This window comes from Labrus bergylta, chromosome 14 (genome assembly GCF_963930695.1).
Source record: "Labrus bergylta chromosome 14, fLabBer1.1, whole genome shotgun sequence".
NCBI classification, from domain to species: Eukaryota; Metazoa; Chordata; class Actinopteri; order Labriformes; family Labridae; genus Labrus; species Labrus bergylta.
The window spans coordinates 28,496,936-28,517,969 of NC_089208.1; the positions used below are offsets into that span (position 1 = coordinate 28,496,936).

Below are 21,034 nucleotides of genomic sequence, written 5' to 3' on the forward strand. Positions count from 1 at the left end.
GACTATCCCTATCGGACGGGGGTCTCAGGAGGCAAGACATGATGTTAAAAGAACCTCACTGAAGTGCCAAACGAAGCAACACAATCCAACGCTATAATGAGAATGATTTTTTCTTGATATCAGTGCAGAGTGTAGTTCCACACTCTGCTGAACAGACATTTTTCTTGAGCATCCTGCAGCACAGCATTACTGCTCACGTCTCTAATCCTGTCATCCTGCTCTCAGCCTTTCCCTCTCTGTTTACTTGTTTCCTGTTCAAACATTCAGAAAAAACTTCATAAAGCAACTCTGCACGATGTGTCTGACTGCAGCTGAAGAGGGAAATGTAGAACTAAAGTTATCAGTAAGCATTCTGATAACAGATAACTCACACATCACAGTTCATCTTCTAAAGAAATAAATGAAAACCCATCTATAATTTATGTGGGTTATCTTCAGCTGCATCTGAGGGCATGACATTCTTAAGGCAAACATTTTCACAGATCATAATGACACGGAGCAAGTGGCCAAAAGCATGGCAAGAACCAAGCATTTTAAACAGCTTTTGATTCTCCTGTGATACCTGTATGTTCAGTGAATGGACTCTGTCCAAAGCGAGAGGTAAGTAGGGATTTAGGGTGCGTCCAACTACATTTAGCTATTGATTATTCTGACTTATGTTGGCTAGGCTAACCTTGTTATGTGTGATCAGCTCTGCTATGTGCTTACTGGTAACATCGACAACAATATGTATATAAAACTACTCTACTGACATCACTGAGAAACCAAACAGTAAAATGTTCAATATAGTCTACATGAAAAAGACCAGAGAAATGTACACGATCATTTAATAACATCACTATGTTGCACTCAAATTGTCAAAGAAGACAAAAACATGTCCACATTTACAGCAGTGTATTGTCTTAAGTCCACTGGTATTCATTATACATCATGGTGGTGTGATTGGTACATGGCGCTGGCCCCCATGGTGGCATGCCATCAGCAATGGTATATACTGCTGAACTTCTGTTGTCATGATAAACAAAGTGCACATCTCAATGTCAAACTGACATGGCATGAACAACACCGGCATGCCAATCTCACCGTCCCTCCTGCACTGTGCACCAAAACACTCTGCACCGGGCATATAGAGTCTAAAGACTAGAGCCTGTACAGTTTTTAACCTGGTGTCAAAGAGGGCTGAACATCTGGCCTCTAGGGGGTCAAGTTCAAAATCTTTCTGGAACACACAATATATATTTATTATTTTATGGTTGTGCAGATTAAACACTTGGAAGTTAAGTAACGCTGTGCATTTCTTCAATAAAGAAAAAGGAAAATGTAATGTTTCTACGATAATTGTGGTATTTTAATGGCCCCTATACATGTACATATTGTTTTCGTGAGATCCTGAAAAGATAATGCTAACTATCAGAAACTTGACACTAACACAAATGGTCTCTAGTTTAAATTATTTTCTATTCCTTTTTTAAGAGTAGACCCATAAAGTCTATTTTTTACTGACAACACATATCTGTCAGAGATTCAAATCTCTTCATAAAGATTAGAAGCAGTGGGTACATTGACAATTAATATAATTATTTGTAATAGTGGAAATGAAATTAGACCAGTCCATACAATTCAAGATTCTGACACCAAGTATGAGGTTTGATAAAATAAAGGACGCTCCTCGAGGGACTTCAGCAGTTATTATAGTAGATGACTCGACTGTAGCTCTTTGTTCTAAGTCTTTGTGTCACAGCGAGCAGGAGGGAGACGAGCGGCTGTCAGAGTGCTGCACTTTAGGTCCAAGAGATAATCTCAAAGGCTATTAGGGATGCACCTTGGCCAAGAGTAAATACTAAACCTCTTAACTCTGAAGAGAATGGAGCTCTAATCCTTCACTTAACAAAGCTTAACACAGGACTCCTTCAGCTCCGCCCTGAAATAAGCTTTTGTTATCACTCCCTGACTATATTCTTCTACAAGTCTTTAAAGTGAAATATGAGGAGCATTTTGAAGTCTAATCTTCTGATATTCACCGCTTTCTGTGATGCTGACTTACAATTTTTTCCGTCATGTTTCAAACAATGTGACTAAAAAGAGACGAGCTGAAGCTGCTGCTCAGAACAAACTCCATGTTTGATAAACAGCAGGCCTCCACCGCTGGACACTCCACCGCAAGACAAAAGCTTGACTGTGGGATAAGCCTCCATCAGAAATGTGGGTCCTGTGTTACTGGGCCTTATGTCAACTTGTTTTAGGATTAGGTGTTTGGGGATCCGAGCTGGGGAGCTGCTAATGTTCGATTGTGACTGATTAAACCTTCTTCTTTTCTGACTGAGAGCAGCTTTAAGAGAGGAGAGACTGAAAACTACAAGAGAAAAGCGAAAAACACTGACAGTTGAAGAGTAAACTGGAACTTTCAGGTCTTATATCAATTCTAACCACAGGGCTTAAAGCTAAAGAAGCTCTGAATCTTACACTAAAAAATGCTTTCTTTTCTATGCATATTTCTGTAGAACAGTTTTATCACCAGGAGTGAAACCCTGTTTGGATCACACTTTCTCTACTTTCTAAACACTGTAACATTTTCAAACACAGGGTCACAAAACATTTTACACGTTAACATTCACAGTTTGGTTAAGTTGAAGCAGATACCTTAGGAGGTTAAGTTCAGACAACAAGCTACTACTACTTCTACAATTTGAAGCTTTGTGCTAAAGTAATAAGATAAACTATACTGATATCAAAACTCAGTAACTACAAAAATGACTTGTACATTTAAATGAATAATCAATGTTTGTAGTGTAGTGGCTGAGGTTTCTTCAGGGTGACAGTGACCTAAGAGGTAAAGCAGATAAGCCACTTTATTGAAGATAGGCAGTTTGATCCCGGATTCCCCAGCAGATACTGTTCACATTTCCTCCTTTACACCACATGTCACACCTACACATTCACACACTGATGGAGGAGGTTGCTATGTAAAGAGACCATCAGAAGTAACTAATCACATTCATACACATTTATACGCCATCGATGAAGCCGCGGGGAAAACTTGGGGTTAGGTGTCTTTCCCAAGGACACATCGGACATGACATGTGGCTGGAGGAGCTGGGGATCGAACCTTGAGACACAACGACTCTACCAACTGAGCCAGAGCCGACCCTATCAATATAACGTTTTTATGCCCTCTATCTATATGAATATATCTTAAAATAGACATATGGGTACATCTTTACATGTGCAAAACTTCTTCATTGAAATCATTTTAATTGGTGGATTCAAACCTCATCAACATTTTATCACATGGACACCCAATTAAGCTCCAAGCTCAGCAGTACATATTTCTCCTGGAATTGATAAATAGGGGAGTGCACAGGAGGACAGGCATGCACAATTAAAAGAGGAAGAAAAGTGCAGTATGAATAGATTTACCCTAACTAAGAAGAAACAATTCACAGGTGATCATATGGACATTGATCTGAATAAAGGACAGTATAAACTACCCCTCTCTTTCTGAATGACATTTCTTTACAAATTGAGCAGATCTGATCAGTCTCTTCTGATCAGTCTCTCAGGTGTTTACATGGGACGTTTTTATTCTGATCAGGATTTTTTTCCCATGCAAACATGGCTAGTGAGATCACATCATGATGAGCAGTTAAGCAACCTCCTATACCACTGTAAATATACTGTGTGCTTAATTGTGTGTTAAAATTGTGTTTAAATGTGTTATAACATGTAAAAAAGCTTCAAGTAGTTGAATGGAGCTATATAAGTGCAGTACAAATACAATTTGGAGTTTTAGGCAAAGATATGGTCAATAAAAAAACTTTGTTGGGTTAAAGATTTCCAAACTACTTCATAGTTTCAGGGCAATCTAATGAAGCCATAAACACATTATGATGCATCATGTAACACATCGTCTGCCATGCTGTCATTTTCAGAAGACTTCTAAGCCCCATTTCAGTGGAAATGAAAACATGATGGGTGGTTTTTATAATCCAGAAAAGCAGACACAAAAAAGCAAAACAGTGTCTCTTTGTGTGTCTGTCTGGTGCCACAGGTGAGAAAACACAAAAATATACAGACACAATGTATTCTAATCGATTTGATCCTTTGCTACACCTTTTAACAGTTAACTCAGCAAATCCACTCAAATCCACTTTCTGCTCATGCTGGTGCATCTTTAGCTTTGACATTTTTTTCACTGTTTATCGACTCTACAAAACCTTTGTGAACAACAGACTGAACAAACATCAAAAGCTGTTCCACCACCATGACCTTATTATTATAAAATATAAAGGAATGTGTTTCTTTACAAGGTTTAAATTATAAGAAGACTTTCACCTGAAAACACAACAGACATATGAGACTGCAGCTGGCCTGTGCTTTTCAAACCTGCTGTTCTATAAGACCCTGTGGTTTTTATTTGTTTGAGTAAACTTTATGAGAGTGTAATATTTCAAGATCCCAACGGAACAACAAGAGCTTTCTTCATTTCCAGAAGTTGTTTTGAGGATATCTTTGAAAAACACTACAGAGAAAAAATAAAACACAGGGCCAGATTCACAAAAGGATTATGCTGCTTCTGTGACCACTAAACCCTGTCAGATGAGTCAAAAAGACAGCAGGGTTAAATGCTCCCATAACTTCTCTGCAAAGCAAACACCAGTGCAGTTTGCAGGTATTTGAATGATCCATTATAGGAGTAAACAGAAAGGCAGAGGTGAGCTGCTGCATCAGTGTGCACCACTGTCTTGCATGTTATTTTATGCAATCATTTTTGGAGAAACTGGCCCCTTTCTATACTAATAGGCCTCATTGTATTGCACATCTAGTTCACTAACACCGGAGCTAACAGTCACACACAGTTAGAGTGGGAAATGTATGGTCTGCTGAGAGTTGGTGCTGTGTTTAGAGAGATGTCAAACACAACCTCTCCAGTGATCAGGACAACAATTCTGCTCCTAAACGACTTCAGTTATCTGTAAATAAAGTCTGTAAATATGACTTTCATACTATTAATACGATCAGGGGTTAAATCAGTACAGGGCTGACAGTGGCTCTGTGAAAACAGTCTGGAGCTGTTACATCATGATGACGGAGGAAGAAGATGATATCTTCAAGGTTGGCCTCTTAATAAACTTGAAGAATCGGCCCATCCCCTCCTAGCTCATCAAACAACTAAGGAAACAATGTGTTCTGTCAGCCTTAGGATGCAGATAGGTCAAGAACAAAGGTGACCATAGCTTCTCTCCACATTCAGACACTGTAAACTGCAGGGAGCAGGACAACTGTTTGTGCTGTGCCTGAATATCATTAGTGCTATATGCTCAGTGACTAGACCTGGAGACAGAGCAGATAGGGGGTGGCAATATGCATTATTTGGGATGTATTAGTGGCTGCAGTCCATTCTTAGTGAATCAGGCTCAGTCTTTACAATAAGTGGGTTTAAATGAAAAAAAAACAAAAAAAAACACCAACAACAGAAATGAGTCGAGACACGGGGGAGACAGGAGGAGTGGACAAAGCCTCTACCTGTAGGTTTAGAAGTTAAGTAGAAGGGAAGTAATTACCGTAAGAAGGAAAAACCATCCAACCTGTTTATATCCTCTTCCCCCAATAAGTGCTTAGGGAGGGGGGAATAACTCCCTGGGGAGATGGGGGGGAGGCTAGACTTGTACTCCAGAGTGCCACTGTTGATAGGAGAAGAGATATGGTTTTCCATGGCTGGAGAGAAAGCTGTGGAGGAAGATGGAGAGGTTTACAATAGAGAAATGGGCTGCCACATTTCTACATGCAAAGACAGGACTCATACACATTCTGTATATTAGACATCTGTGTACACCAAATTCAGACAGAGAACTGTTTTAATTATTGAGGCTTGTGAAAGTTCATACTGTGTCTTTACTGTCTAAAAGTAGAAGTTTTCTTATAATATGATAAAAACAAATAATTATTCTATGACTTTCTAACAGAGCAAATCAAACACCCTACTGTACAGAATTAAAGAAAAACAAATTTCCAATAAAAATAATTCTAATAGTATCGCACAATATTATCAATATTATCCTATTACAGTTGTTTTTCATAACACATATTTGCTAATATCAACAATCTTCACAATCATAGTTTCAGCATTATGAGCCTGCTCCCTTCAGCAAAACCATAAAACCAAATCTACAGTTAGAGAGCAGCAGGTAAACAACACACATGTTCAGCCGCTCAAAATCTGGACACAGAAGTCAAACATCACATATGATAAGCAGTAGGAGATACATGCATCTGCGTTTAGTGTAATAAAAGAGGAGCCCTCACATGAGTCATGGGTTCAAACAGAAGAAAGGAGGACTTACAGTGTGTGATATCAGGAGGCCCATAGGGATCTGACAGGTAGACATTAGTGGGCTTTCCCACCTTCAGGTAAACCACATCCGACGTGTTCTTCAAAATGGCCACAGCTTCTTCATGAGACACTTCTTCCAGACAGTAGTTGTTCACCTGCACACACACACACACACACACACACACACACACACACACACACACACACACACACACACACACACACACACACACACACACACACACACACACACACACACAGTTTGTTCACTCTTTACAGGCTGCCTCTTGTTTCCTTACAGCTCAGTTCAGATTAATCCAGCCTGCTCCCTGCCTCCTGGAGACTAGATTATGACAGATGGTGTTCGGGAGAGAACACAGCAGTAGGAAGGGAATTAAATTAAGTACTGGTAAAGCAAGAGGGATGCCCTCCTCAGGAGGAAGCTTGTGTTACACCGGCAGGCTGCCTCTTTCTAACTAAGGGACTGTTAGCTAGAGACTCGATCATCACTGAAATATCATTGAGATTAAACATGTAGGAATAAAAGTGTCAGCTTTAAGAACATGACACAGTTAACACAGTACTGTGTATGTTCACAGTGTAATCTCAGTGATGGAATCCCCTTTTAGTCTCTTTCACATCAGGCTATATAATAGTGCCAATTATTTCAGCAGTAATCAGTTAATTCAACAGGGGTCTAGTAGTTCAACATTACAGAAGAGACACAGGGACACATGAAGTCAGGGAGTGCTGAGAGAAGACCTTCTATATTATGATCTCATACTCTGTGCTGCACATATTCATATGTTATTTAATCAATCTGATTCATCATCTTTGTACTACATCTAAATAGCCCATATAAGGGGTAAACATAAGTTTAAACATTTTAATAAGCTGATGGTTTTAATTGTTGCTAATTTTAGGGAGTACTAACCCTCCATAACAGATTTAGAAAATCCAATCCAATATTAGAAAATGACTCTTTTTGTCAATGGTCTGGTACTTTAAAGAGAGCTGTGTTACGGTTTCTACTGTAAAAAAAACAAAAAAAAAAACGGGGTGTAGATGGCCTAGTGGTAAGGTCTCGCTCCATGTACAGTATGGAGGCTGTAGACCTGTAAGTGGCCTGTCCAGCCTGTGGCTCCTTTCCGGCATGTCATTCCCACTCAATCCACTCTCCTATCCAATAATGGCAAAAAGCCTGTTGAACATACAATGCACCTTAGCAAGGGTTCACTGCCACAGCAGAGGGTGACTGATGCCTTTGCAAGTGGTACACATATGGTGGGACAGATTTTGACCACAATTTAGTAATTTCACATGTATTTATTGATTTAATTTATTTTTACTAAGTTGTGAAAAACTGATGCTGGCTTACAAAGTAATGATCCCCTGTCTCATTGCAGTGAGAAATATAGATTATTGATTTAACACTGCTATCAGATCAGTACTCGGTATCGGCTGATCTGCCCAGGCAGCAAATTGTTATTGGAAGTTAGATTGTTGAATCACTAGTATTTATTAAAGTATCATTGTGCATGTTTTTAAATAAAGCCTTCATGGCTACTCACCATTAACAACCTGTCTCCAATGTGTAGCCGGCAATCCTTCTGTGCTGCCCCGCCATCTATGATTTTGGTAACGTATATGCTGTTGTCACCCGGGATGTGCTGGTTCCCAACTCCACCTGCAATACTGAAGCCAAGCCCTGTGTGTGTGTGTGTGTGTGTGTGTGTGTGTGTGTGTGTATAAGAATGTGGTTAGTTACAAACCCATCACCATATGATGATGTTAAAAAAATAAACAGTACACAGAACCAAAAAGATAAGAGAAAAGTTTGTCTTCATTATTTTGAAAGCTTTCTGAAACACATTCTATTAAAGGAATGGTTTTACACTAAACTGATGAGATACACACTTTTAAACTATCACCTGCAACATGTAAATCCTGCAATACATTTTGCCCCATATGCCAGATGGTGTTACAGTTTGTGAATCACTGACAGCAACAACTTATGCCTCCACTTTTTAATAAGCCAAAGAAAAGTCTATAAAGAATCTCTTCGACTTAACTGATGATCAAAGAACATGCATGTGTGTTATATGTTATTTAAATAATGCAAGACTTTAGCAACAGCGGCCAGAGAAATGAATTCCAACATTTGAATTAGATGTTGACCGATTAATCAGCCAGCCGATAATATCGGCCGATATCAGCAATCCAGTGAGCGATTATATATGTGCCGATATTACTCGATTTAGTCACCAGTCACAGATCTATCAGTCGGGCCTTACTTTCAAAACTACCAGATTAGGTATTTACAAAGCATTAATGACAGGGCCCAGCTTAATGTGGACAATGTGTGTGTTTGACCCACCTTTTGGTCCTTTGATAAGTTTGATCTCAATGATGGTCTCCAGCATTGGCCTGCGGCGCCGCACATACAGTCGGACTATAGAACCGGCAACCTTTAAGGCTTCCACTGCTTTACTGTGGGAGACTTCAGACACATCTGAGTCATTCACCCGGAGAATGCAGTCATTCACTCTGGAGGAGGAACAGAAGGAATCATTCATATTAATTAACAGCAATATTTAATATTTAAATATTTGATCATTAAAGTCTGTAGTCACAGTGTTCCTCTCTTCAGAAGCTGCCATTAGCTTCAGATGGAGGAGAGTGTCGGCCGAGGCAAAGCATCCACTGTGAGAAAACGCTTTAATCTGAAGGTTTATGTGAGGTTTAAGATCTGTCTGTATAAAATATGTTATTCTGATATAATTTTTTGCATACACTGTGGACGGCGATGTTGACTGTGTACTATAGTCAGTGGAACAAGATTCAGATTGTGCAACACTGTGAAAATGTAGTTTTTCATGTTTATTTGTCCTCAGTACAATGAATGGGTTACAGTTTATCAACACAAGGGTGTAAAAATGAAATTAGTCTAAATTCCTGCGGGGTGTTGACAAACTATTCATGACCTGGAAGTCAAGGGCACAACTCTCCTAAGGATGCTCAGAGGAAACAGCTGGGACCCAGCACACACACATACACACACACACAAACACACACACACAAACACACACAAACACTGGTTGCTAAGCAGCACACTGCCTTTTGTTAATGTGAATGTGGCCTTGGCAAACGCTCTTCAGGCCGTCACACATTACGTACGTTGCTCGGGTATAATCAGTGTTGATGCTGCAGTTATTTGTGAGAAAGTGCACAGTGGAAGTTGTGACATCACACTTGTGATGAAAAGAGCGGATGACATCATCAAAGTGAGACAAAAGAAACAAGGAAGAAACCTAAGGCTCTTAGTCCTCATAAGACTTCATATTCTGGGTTTGTAGTCAGAAATATTCAAAATGTTCAATTAGATACAAAATATGGAAGCATGGACCATGAGACCTGGTATTCATCTGCACTACATCAAACTATAATGAGGCTACCCAAGGGAGACACACACACACATGCACGCACGCGTGCACACGCACACGCACACACACGCACACACACACACACACACACACACACACACACACACACACACACAGTGTGGTTTATTTCTACATTATGGTTTTTTAAAAACACAGTCTTCATGAGAAACTCGCAGCAGTCCCTTGAGCCCGGCTGCTGCATTAAGTATGTTCAGTGCTCTGCTCTGTCAGAGCAGACCTGTGTCTGGCTTCTACATTTTTAGAGTATAAAATCCCTAATAGGCCTCCATCCTCACAAATATTAGACTCCCCTTTATTACCCATGATGCATTTGTTCTGTGGCTGAAAATCCATTAGGCTAAATTTGATTTATACCCTGCCTGCTTCATCCGCAATCTTATTGAGATTGACGCCCTTTTGTGTGCATTATTTAATTATAATATGAAACAATTTTAATATATCACATACATTATCATGACATGGTCTACAAACAAGACTGTGATTTAATACATTTCAAAAAGTCTCAGGGCCTAATTCACAAAAGGATTGCACGACTTGTGCACACTCTTAACCTGCGCTAATGAAACAAAGAGAAACAATTATATTCTCTAAGAGTACTTAAAGTGTTGAATGCACCCCAAGATGTGCTACAGGGCAAACACCATCTCTGTTTGCCAGTGCTGTTTGGGTGTATATGGGGCTAAATTGTCCATTTTCTGTCAAAATGAACCTCATTGCAAAATGTCTCAAACAACAGCACCAACAGCCACTTCCAGGTCATTTGTCATGTGCCAACTTCCCAGTGATCAGGAAATCAATTTTGCGTCTGTATGACTTAAATAAAAGTTATCTGAATACAGTTTCTAATTATAATTCAGGGGTATCAGGGGTGAAATTAGTCCGTGACTGCGAGAGGCTCAACCCAGCACATACGTATCCACTTTGTCCACATGTGGGAAGATGGTGATGTCTCTCTGTTTGTTACAAATAGGAAGCTGTGATACACATGATGAGTTGTATCTTATCTGTAAAGACTGGACTGGTAGGAACACTGGTAGGAAGAGTCCCCTCCCCATCCAGCTCATGATCAACATTTTGTCTGTCTGGATAAGAGTACACAGCACAGTTCCTCACAGCAAAGAGAGGAGATGCAGACAGCAGTAACATTTATGGACGTGTTTGTGCACTGATATTATTATCGTAATGCAATTCAGGGAGTAATTAGTGAGCGCAATCCATCCTCCAAGTAAGTTATTTTAAATTCCCCAAGTAAGTTATTTTATGAACTTTCTAAACCTCTTAAATGTCCAATCTCCCTGTGTCTCCTTTCACAGTGTTAACAAACCAAATGAACATAGATCAACAGTCATTCCCAAGTGTACTATTGTGAGATAGTGTAGAGACATTTATAGCCAAATGAATGAAGATGAAGCAGTCAAGTTTTATGTTCATCACCAAACCAGTCAGGATAAAAGGAGTCTGTAGAGAGGAGCTGGTGTTTTTACTGAGTAGGACATTACATTGATGTATTCCATGAAATGTTTCTGAGCATAGCTTTTTCAGTGCAGGAGTGGGGGAGTAAAAAAAAATCCTATATTCAGCCTCAGTTAGCTGAGAGATAAGTCATCCTCTTGTTTCCCCCCTTCCCTGTCTAAATAGTAATAATAATATTCACATTACCTCTTATTAAAAAGCATTAAACTGACTGACCTCAGGCGTCCATCCTCTGCTGCAGCACCTCCAGGGATGATCTTGGTGATGAAGATGCCGGGGTCATCACCAATATGCGGGTTATCTGTCCCCCCGGCGATGCTGAAGCCCAATCCTGAGTTACCCTGAAGCAATGGAGAGCAGTCAGTGACGAGAGTCTAAAGGCAGGAAGTGTTCCCTATGTAGTGTTTCAAATGTCAACACATCAACAGCATTTTACCAACACAGTTTGAGGACAGCTGTCTTCATCTGGCATGTCATTATAGTACATATATATATATATACCCTCCTATAGAAGTACTGTTGTGGTTTCAGTGGAAAAACAACAGCCACTTATATTCTACATTTACACTGATACTTGTATTAATATGCTGATGCTGATTCACCATTGATGGCTGATTTGTATGTATGCATTGTTAATAATAAAACATTAAAAATGAAGTATAAAAACAGCAGAGATCGTCTTTGAACTCTTTATTAAGATAGTCTTGATTTGCGTTCTTTGGCTTCATCCACCCTCTTACGCTGTGATGAGTATCTAATTGATGGCCGGTGATTAGCTGTCACTGACTTCAGGTCAAAGTTAAATGCCCTGAAAACATAACAGGTTCTCTCTCTCTCTCTTCATTTTTCTTAAAAGCTCGACAGCATAGAAACGTGCTCAAACTAGGATCAATATTGGAGATGCTTTTGAAAAATGGAGAGAGGTTAGAACACAGAAAGGTTTACAGACCCATGCAGAGCTGGATAAACACTGAAGCTTCAGAGTCCACCACATGGTGACCTGAGTGAGCATCCACTCTAGAGAGGAGGGGAGACAGCTCTCTTTTTAATGTTTTAAATTTGGACTGCAGTACTCATTTTAAACACTAGGTGTCAGAGTAATATATTGATTCTTTAACTTGGTGACTGAATGGTCAGTTAAAAACTGTTTTGCAATCAGTTGAGTTGCCCCAAGTCAATCTCAGTGCTACAAATGAGATGCTAAATCTTTACTCTGTAGCATGAATGACTGTCATAGTATTAAACACACAAAACGACTTCCTTCTTATTTTCCTGAACAAGAGTACCGAGGCGTCTTCTAAACAAAGCTGTGAGCTAAACGTGATACTCACCCGCTCTAGAGTGATTTCCTCAAACTCGTATTCTATTTCAGTGCCGTTGACCTGAGAAAACAGAAAACAAGAGATAGAGCAGTCATTTCATTTGTAGTCAAACAAAGCTTCAGATTGAAAACACAAGGCATTGCTGCTGGATCATTTCATTAAATCAATCCCATAGAGGAAGTCAAGAGACTCTACAGACTAACAGGTGTTTTCTTTGAGTTTTTGTGCTAACTAGGCCTCACCTCAAGGGGAAAAAATTGAAGGTGATGGTTAATCAACATTTTCTATTTCTGAAACGTGGAGGCAGAGGAGTCGGTCTGTGTCTCACTCGGATGATTAATTAGAAGCCAGCACTTCTGTCATTATGCATTCATACAGAAATAGAACATGAGGATATGAGATGCTGCACATCATATGCCTTATTGGGAATCATGACTGAGCAGCATAAGTTATTATCAGAGTTTTGTATTATTGTATAACAAAGACTAAAAGATCAGAGAAGCAGCAGAAGTGAGTTGGGCGGATTAAAAAACAACATTTTGGTTTTGGGTTTAGGGTCAACGCTCTGTTTAAAGCGCTCTAAGTACCAGAAGTGGAAAACCTTACATCAAGGTCATATAAGCTTTTTTTTAGTCTGATAAGACATTTATTTTTGCAAAGCAGTGCTGAGCAGTCGTTTCTTCGTCGTTCAAAACGAGACAGTGACATAACATCACACCTGCGCTGACTTCTCTCAACTGGCTTCCTGTCAGTTTTAGGATCCAGTTCCAGATTTTATGACTTGTTTTTACCACACATGCAGCCCCCATCAACCCTCAACGTGGCCCTCAGGTCAGTTTTTACATATCAATTAATTGGGAACATGAAGAAAACAAAATCTGCCATGAAATCATGAAAAGCAGAAATAGGTCCATAATCAATTTTGATCACTAGTATATCTTGAGTTCAATTTGAGACATAATTGACTGTAATTGTTTTTGTGTCCTATAGTTTGGCCTTCTGACAGTGAGAATTTAATGAATGTGGCCCTTGCTGTGACAAAAGTTTCCCATTCCTGATGTAAACAATACTTTTGTTCACCTAAAGTTTCTTCTTTCCTTCTTTAAAAGCTGACAGTAATGATTTTTAACAAATTCTCCCAAGCATCACTTTTTTTGTATTGAAATAAAATACTGTGTACAGGTCAGAGGTGCAAGTCCCCACTAGAGATTATTTCTTTCATGAAGAAAAGTGCCATAAAACATCAGCCTGAGCTTTTATTTACGTTAGTCTATAAAATGACCCTGCACTCTTTTTTAGAACACTCGTCAATACATGACGGGCCTTTAATTATTTCCTAAGAAAACTTTTGCACAGAAAATTTAGGAAAGAATATAACATTGTGAATTAACACCAGAAATAATATTTAACTGTGTTAAAAAAAAGGATAGCTGATCAGCTGTTCTATTGAACCCTGTAAACATTTTAGAACATCTTTCCTCTTTGAGGAAAGCATGTTTAATTTCAACATTTATTTTCATGTCAAAGAGCAGCACCAGTAACAGAGTCGTCCCCTCCCTCTCTTCTCTCACAAAGTTTTGAATTTCTTTAGTCTTTCTACAGATCATCATGCAGGAGACTCTGAGAGGCAGTGCTCACATTCTGACATGAATCTCCAGCTGATCTTTATCCTTCTGTCTCACACTGCTATGGAGTGGATACTCACATGACTTTATCTTTCTTGGACATATGTTGAAGTTCATCATTATTTTGTTTGTATCTTGCTGCATAGAGGCCTCAAACTACTTCATATGTCAAAATTTGGATCAACACCAGGCTACTAAAAGAGACTGGGCCTTATATCAGGACTTTTAAAATATTACAGTTAACACATTACAAGACAAAATACAATATATGTCTAACTCAGTGGCAGAGCTGAAGTGTGTTCATCTGCAGGAGGCATTGATCTATAAAGAACTCAAAGACAGCATTGACACAAGATGAAAAATTCAAACTCACATAAGGAACTGAATCCAACGTGTCTGTGTTGACGATGATGGGGGCAGGACTGGCCTGTAAGAGAGAGAGAGAGAGAGAGAGAGAGAGAGAGAGAGAGAGAGAGAGAGAGAGAGAGAGAGAGAGAGAGAGAGAGAGAGAGGAGAGAGAGAAGGGAGAAAAAAGGGTGAGACTTTGGTTGGAGTGGTGGGGGATGTTTAAGACCACCACTGCCCTACTTTCCATAAATGTATCCAGGGGACAGGCCTCTGGATCTCTGTATCATCAACAATTCAACAGACCTCCATTTACTGGATAGAGAAACACTTGCCGTGCTTCGCACAGCAATCTTTTACGATTATTATCACCGAGTGGGTTGAACACGAGAGCGTAATATGTGGATGTAAGCTTAACCCATGCAGAAATGTCATTCTGACACCTCGTTGATAGAAACACGCCCAAGCCCTGTGAATTCAGAATTCATCATTCTGTTGTGTTGTAGAAGTGAACACCAATAGGTAAGTGTCTGTTAAAAGCTTCTGTGTAACATTTTCTCTGCAACTATTAACACTGTGCTACACTGCTCTTTAGTCAGAATAGTAGGGGGGGAGACAATTTTAAATCATGCATGCTAGTTTTGGTCTGGAAAGAATATCAAAGCTTGGGCAGGACCTGTAAATAAATTACATTTTTAATATGTGATGTGCACGTTTAGTCAACTGAACAGTTAAATGTCATCAACCTTGCTAACACTAGAATTACTATTGGGATAAACAAATGATTCATATTTTCATATATTGGCCCTCAATGCTTGTCAAATGTTATGATCAAACTACAACACAGCAGCCGAGCAATAGCAATGTCTGTAACCATAGACTGGCTGAAGCCCGGCTTAATGGGCCTCAACCCGAGCAATGCGTAACCACATTTAGGCCAGGAGTGTGGATGACAAGCTGCAGCGAGGACAGAGTACCTCCCCATGTTTCAAACCCTAACCAATCAAAGAGAAAATGAACTCTTAATGAAGAAAAACACAGCAGAGTTTTATTTTCACTTGTGAATGCAATAGCTCCCTTAGAAATGTGACCTCCACTCAGGGAACAAAACTTCAGTCAGATGAATCCACTCTATCAGTGCATGGAGAATAATCTGTCCTGATGGCCTGTAGAATATGAGCAGATGGTAAAAGACATGAGCTCCCAAAGGAGGAACTCTGTGTTTTTTCTAACACGTGAGAGCAGTGACCCAACAGCAGAGCAGTTTGCAGAACTCAAACTACGAGCCTGATGGATGTGACACACTTATAAAGATGCTCAAAGAAGCATTTGGAGATTTATTTGAAGTGTGTCGCTCCTACAAGACGTAAATACGTAAATAAACAGGAACAATAAGAAAAAAAGGGATAATCATTCTCCTGTGAATAACGCACGCACGCACGCACGCACGCACACACACACACACAGACACACACGCACGCACGCACGCACACACACACACACACACACACACACAGACACACACGCACGCACACACGCACGCACGCACACACACACACACACACACACACACACACACACACACAGACACACACGCACGCGCACACACACACTGTCACTGCTAACATTGCACAGTTTGAGAGTACCTTACAGACCGTGTGCAGCTCTGGATGTGACTGACATGATGCTGACATGATGCTGTGACAGACGACAGGGTTTGCTTGCTCATCAGTGCAGTGACAGCACATGTCATCAGCTGGAGTCTCAGCCTGTCCGCTCACGTCTCCATCACAACTATTATACAGATTTCTGCCTCTATGACCCAGTTACACTCTGTGGGACTGTCTGCAGCTGTTTACTACCAATGTGCTTTTACTGTTTGACAGCATTTCTAATATTTCTTTAAATAGCAAATGTGATTAAAGTCTTCTTCACTTTTCCTTTTGTTTTATCACTGTGGTCCCATGGCTCAGTGTAGGAGGACTTTGAGTTACCACCATGATCACTGAGCTTATGGACCACTGAAAGAGTCCCCCTAAAAGCCTGTAGCATATGCAGTAGTCTTTGATGTCAAGCAAACATTCCCAGGACATAAAAACTCCACACAGCATCTGTCAGCGAGCCATGGTTGGTTGAGAGGAGTGAAGTAATTCATGGAGGATGAGTGGTTGGGGGTTGTGAAAGGAACAGAAAAGGTTATTTTATCTACTTCTTGTACCATAGTCATCATGATCATCATGTAACTTTGACCAAACCAAATATCCTCTCTGAAGAAACCTGTTTAAGTAGACAGAGCAGAACAGGGTAATCCATTTTTTAAATCATCAGTCTGCTAACCTTTTAGCACAGCTCACTTCAATCCTGAGTAAATAGCATGCAACATTAAAAATAGATATACAAAATACATAATGTAATATACATAAATGACACTTTCTAAACCTTAAAGAAGAAACATGTCACACAAAGTTTATTTACTGTATTAGAAGAAACGATGAAAAGACGATGAAGGATAAGATTATAAATCTCCTTGTGGATAATTTATGCAATATTAATCCATGAAGTACCTCCTAGCACATCACATGGACACCACTGCTTCTGTGAATCCACGTGTATGCACACACAGACCCCTGAGAGGTAATGGCCACTCGACTGTGCACATGAATGGTATGCTCAGCTGCACTTAAGCTCGTCTCTCCTCTTGTTCCAGCTTCCTAACATTACAACGTGATCATCTGCCTCCAACAACACATTAAGCTGTGCTCCATCTGCATGCCAACTCTGTGCATGATATATTCAGAGGCTTTCCATACAACTAGAAAACCAGTGATAAAAGTTATCAATTAAAATAACACATAAAAAAATCTTTAAAATCTCCAGATATCCTGACACAAGACTGATAGCAGAATGATCTTTTGGAGCTGACTAAAGATGTACCGATCCCATACTGAAATAAATGGCTCGATCAGGTATTGGTGACAATGGGCCCATCCATGAGGCCAATCTGTAAAATTCAGTTCTATGCAATTCTGTGTTTACAAAAAGCATGAGTGTGTACAACAGCTTAGGCAAAAGGTAATCTAATGCCATTTTAACCAAACAAAGGAGGCAGAGAAAACAAAGCAGTTTGCTTTGGTTTGGCTGCATTGGAAAGACTCTTGAAACAGTTTTAGTTTATCAACATTTTTTTTGATTGCTCTGAATAACCTCTACAACAATTTAAGGGCATACATAACAGCAGACTTAATGGATGTTAAAGATATAAGTTTTGCAGATACCTGGAGCTATTTGCATGTTTATGTTTTACAGTAGACCATATAGACAAGAGTAACATGGTGCACAGTGTGGTGTTACATGCTGCTCTTGGGTCACACACCAGCGACTCAATTTTAACTGCCATCAAGGAAATGCTTTATCAGTTTACTAAAGTAAATGACATTTTGAGAGACACTGCTAGCAACATGTACAAGCAATGGACAACATGGGAATGTGATGCTAATGCAGCTCAACTGTGACTGCTAAGTGTGAGTGTTGCTATTGCAAGTGGTACACAGAATGTGGAGCAGATTGTGGAGACAATTAAGTCAAATCACATCTATGTATTTATTTTTGTTTGATAAAGTTGTCTTTCATATAAATGACTCCAGCTCTCATCGTAACAGTGAGGAATAGAGGGTATTTAACACTGGTATCAGATAGGTACTCAGTATCTGCAGATACCCAAAGCCCAGGTATCAGATTTATATGGGAACTTAAACCTGGAAGCAGGGATACACCAATACAGGGATTGTCCAACTCAACTTTTACTAAAGGACTTTCACTCGCTGAGACATAGCAAGCTCTTCCTGGATGATGAGGAAGGTGTAATAGCCACATAGTGAACAGTGTTGTAGAGCTACCCTAAAGCAGCATCGGGTACAGAAGACCTTTCAGAATAACTTGCTCGCATGTCTTCAGTCAATCCTGCACTCTTGTCTGGTTTTTGCTCAATAATTCAATAGTAAATGTATAGTGGTTCAAGAAAACAGGGGAGTGTATCAATAATTCACAAACATCTCATGTAAGAATAATCATCTACAGAATGTGAGATGTGGCTTTAGAGGAACAGAACAGAAAATGTAGACAGTGACAAAAAGGTAAGGATGAGTTCAGCTAAAGGAGTGAGGACACCTCACTGTGTTCAAACTTGAAGGTGATCAGTCTCCATTTCTGACCAGCAGAGATAATATTGATGTTGACCAAGAGTTTAGTTCAAAATAGTGACTTATCTCTTTAAGCATAGCAAAGGAAAGTCATCATAAAGGAACATGTTTTAAGGCTTTGAAACATAAAACCCCTGCAGAGAAATTAAAGTAGGTTCATAACTGTCAAAAAGCATGCTAAGAATCCATCAGCTGTTAGCCACAGACAGTACAGACTCTGAGAGCTATGGAAAACGTTTCATGGGATTCCAGTCAATCCACAAACGACATCCAGACATGATACTGCAAAAGTCATTGTCTAATGCCAGCTACCATTTGAATGTTCACAATACTTTTAAAGCGTGGTTTGTATAAGACTCTTCTGTGACATGGTCATGGTCCTGCTCTGACAAAGGAATGGGGTGAAGAAACAATCATTTATTAGGAGAAGAACTGATGATTTATAAGCCCCTGCAGTAAATAAAGTGCCCTCCTTGATGGTTATTGTTTGAGGTAACTTCAGGGTTACTACAAAACTGGCTCACTGTGGAGTAAATAAACCTCTGTGGCTCAGTGGTAGAGTCGGTTGGAGGTTCAATCCCCAGCTCCTGCAGCCAAATGTCCAATGTGTCCTAGAGCGAGACACTTAACCCCAAGTTGCTGCTGTTGCTTCATGTCAGCGTATGAATGTAAATGAGTGGATTAGTTACTTTTACACTTTTACAGAGCAGCCTTTGCCATCAGTGTGTGAGTAAGTAGGTGTGACCTTGGGAGCTAAAGCACTTTGAGTAGTCAGAACACTTGAAAAGTGCAAGTCCATTTACCATTCATTCACTTCTAATGACGGTAGATCCGCATGGTAACTTATGCTGAACACCTAACCTGTTCCAGAGCAGGTTAAGTTCAGATAATGTCAGAGATAAGAAATCAACCTGTACGACACTCTATCATCTGACCAATCAGACCTCTTGATCTTGGTCTGTTAACTGATTTAAAGCGGGAAGCAGGTAGAAAGACTGACAGAAACTATTTTGTTCCTGTATGATTTTTCCTAAAAATAAATGATTGTGAACGATCTTACTTAAGCTTTACAGTCATCCTAAAAGAGACTAAACAAACCACTTAAGCCTTTTGATTTCTGCAGATATAAAATCAAGTGAACTGCTTTCAAATATGTCTTCATATACGTTTTTATAAGCCCCATACAGCTCCAAATATGTCAGGGCAGCTTTAGAACAGTTTCATTTTAAGAAGAAACATCAAAGCTAAATTGTTGTCAGAATACTGCTCATGGGTTCTTTGATTACATTTATGTTCCTTCTCATTGTTCTCCACAGGGGATATTTTCTTCCATACAGAAACAGCCAGTAAAAACACCCAAAATATTTTCCCTTGCCAGCAGATCTTGTATTCAAAAAAAAGAATCAGTTTATAAAAGTAATAAGTAATAAGTATATAATCCCGACAGTTTTGTGTCTCTTATTTATTGATTTGACTCCCAAATCTTTACTCTTTGCTCCATAAGAGAAATGATCCTTCATCTATCTTGAAATCATTTACAAAACGTTTTGCTTCAGAGAGGTAAAGGACAGGAGTATAAATCCCGCCCCCCCACCTCACAGGGTTGGCTACATGATGGATTCCCTCCATTACCTCTTCCTGGCCATGTATGAGGTAATTCCGCCTGTGCTTTGGTCTCATATCACAAACCCCAGCAATCAAATCCACTACGTGATTTTCATCTGCGGTACATCAGTAATACAAATGAAAGATAAGTAAAACCTAACAGAAAACACACGTAACATGTTTACAGCCAACCTCTCACAGCAACAAAGAGAAGGTTCTTGAGTGGCAAATAAGAGCAAAGCTGTAATCTCCACCAAAAGTATAACTTCTTTTTGGTAATGGGGTTCCTTAGTCATGCCTATTGGGACTCTTATTTAGAGAATACACAGAGTGAGACGTATACTGTAGAAAGGAAGACTGTGCCAGCATGGCTGCCTTAATACATAAAGACCAAAATATCATGAGTGTTGTGGGGACTCACTGGTTACAGAGATTAAAGTTAAGTTTAATAGAATTTAAACTATACTTTTTAAAATAACAACTACAAACAACAAAAAAGACAATATGAAAAACTAAAAATTCAAAGCAAACAAATGAAACATGATTACTTTTACCTAGCAACTTCCAGTGCCAATACTGGTCACACATTCTCTTTGTCCAATGACAACAGACCTCATTGTCCATAAATGATGTTTATTTAAACTACTGTACAATTGTTTGTATAAGACAC

General features: G+C 39.5%; 1 protein-coding gene across 17 annotated transcripts in view; it reads right to left on the reverse strand.

The window, feature by feature from the left end:
• The window catches only part of dlg2 (discs, large homolog 2 (Drosophila)), a 179,781-nt gene that overhangs the window by 39,504 nt on the left and 119,243 nt on the right, over positions 1-21,034 (reverse strand). For 14 of the 17 annotated variants that reach the window (XR_010668637.1, XM_065962674.1, XM_065962678.1 and 11 more), the window contains 7 exons: positions 14,589-14,642; positions 12,600-12,650; positions 11,485-11,609; positions 8,709-8,878; positions 7,903-8,039; positions 6,342-6,486; positions 5,562-5,727 (listed from right to left, as the gene is read on the reverse strand). Coding sequence is in view for 16 of the 17 variants with exons in the window: in XM_065962674.1 (XP_065818746.1) it covers positions 5,562-5,727; positions 6,342-6,486; positions 7,903-8,039; positions 8,709-8,878; positions 11,485-11,609; positions 12,600-12,650; positions 14,589-14,642 (848 nt within the window). In the remaining variant the exon portion in view is untranslated. The remainder of the gene's footprint in view (positions 1-5,561; positions 5,728-6,341; positions 6,487-7,902; positions 8,040-8,708; positions 8,879-11,484; positions 11,610-12,599; positions 12,651-14,588; positions 14,643-21,034) is intronic. The other 3 variants (XM_065962684.1, XM_065962682.1, XM_065962689.1) reach the window with 1 other exon arrangement.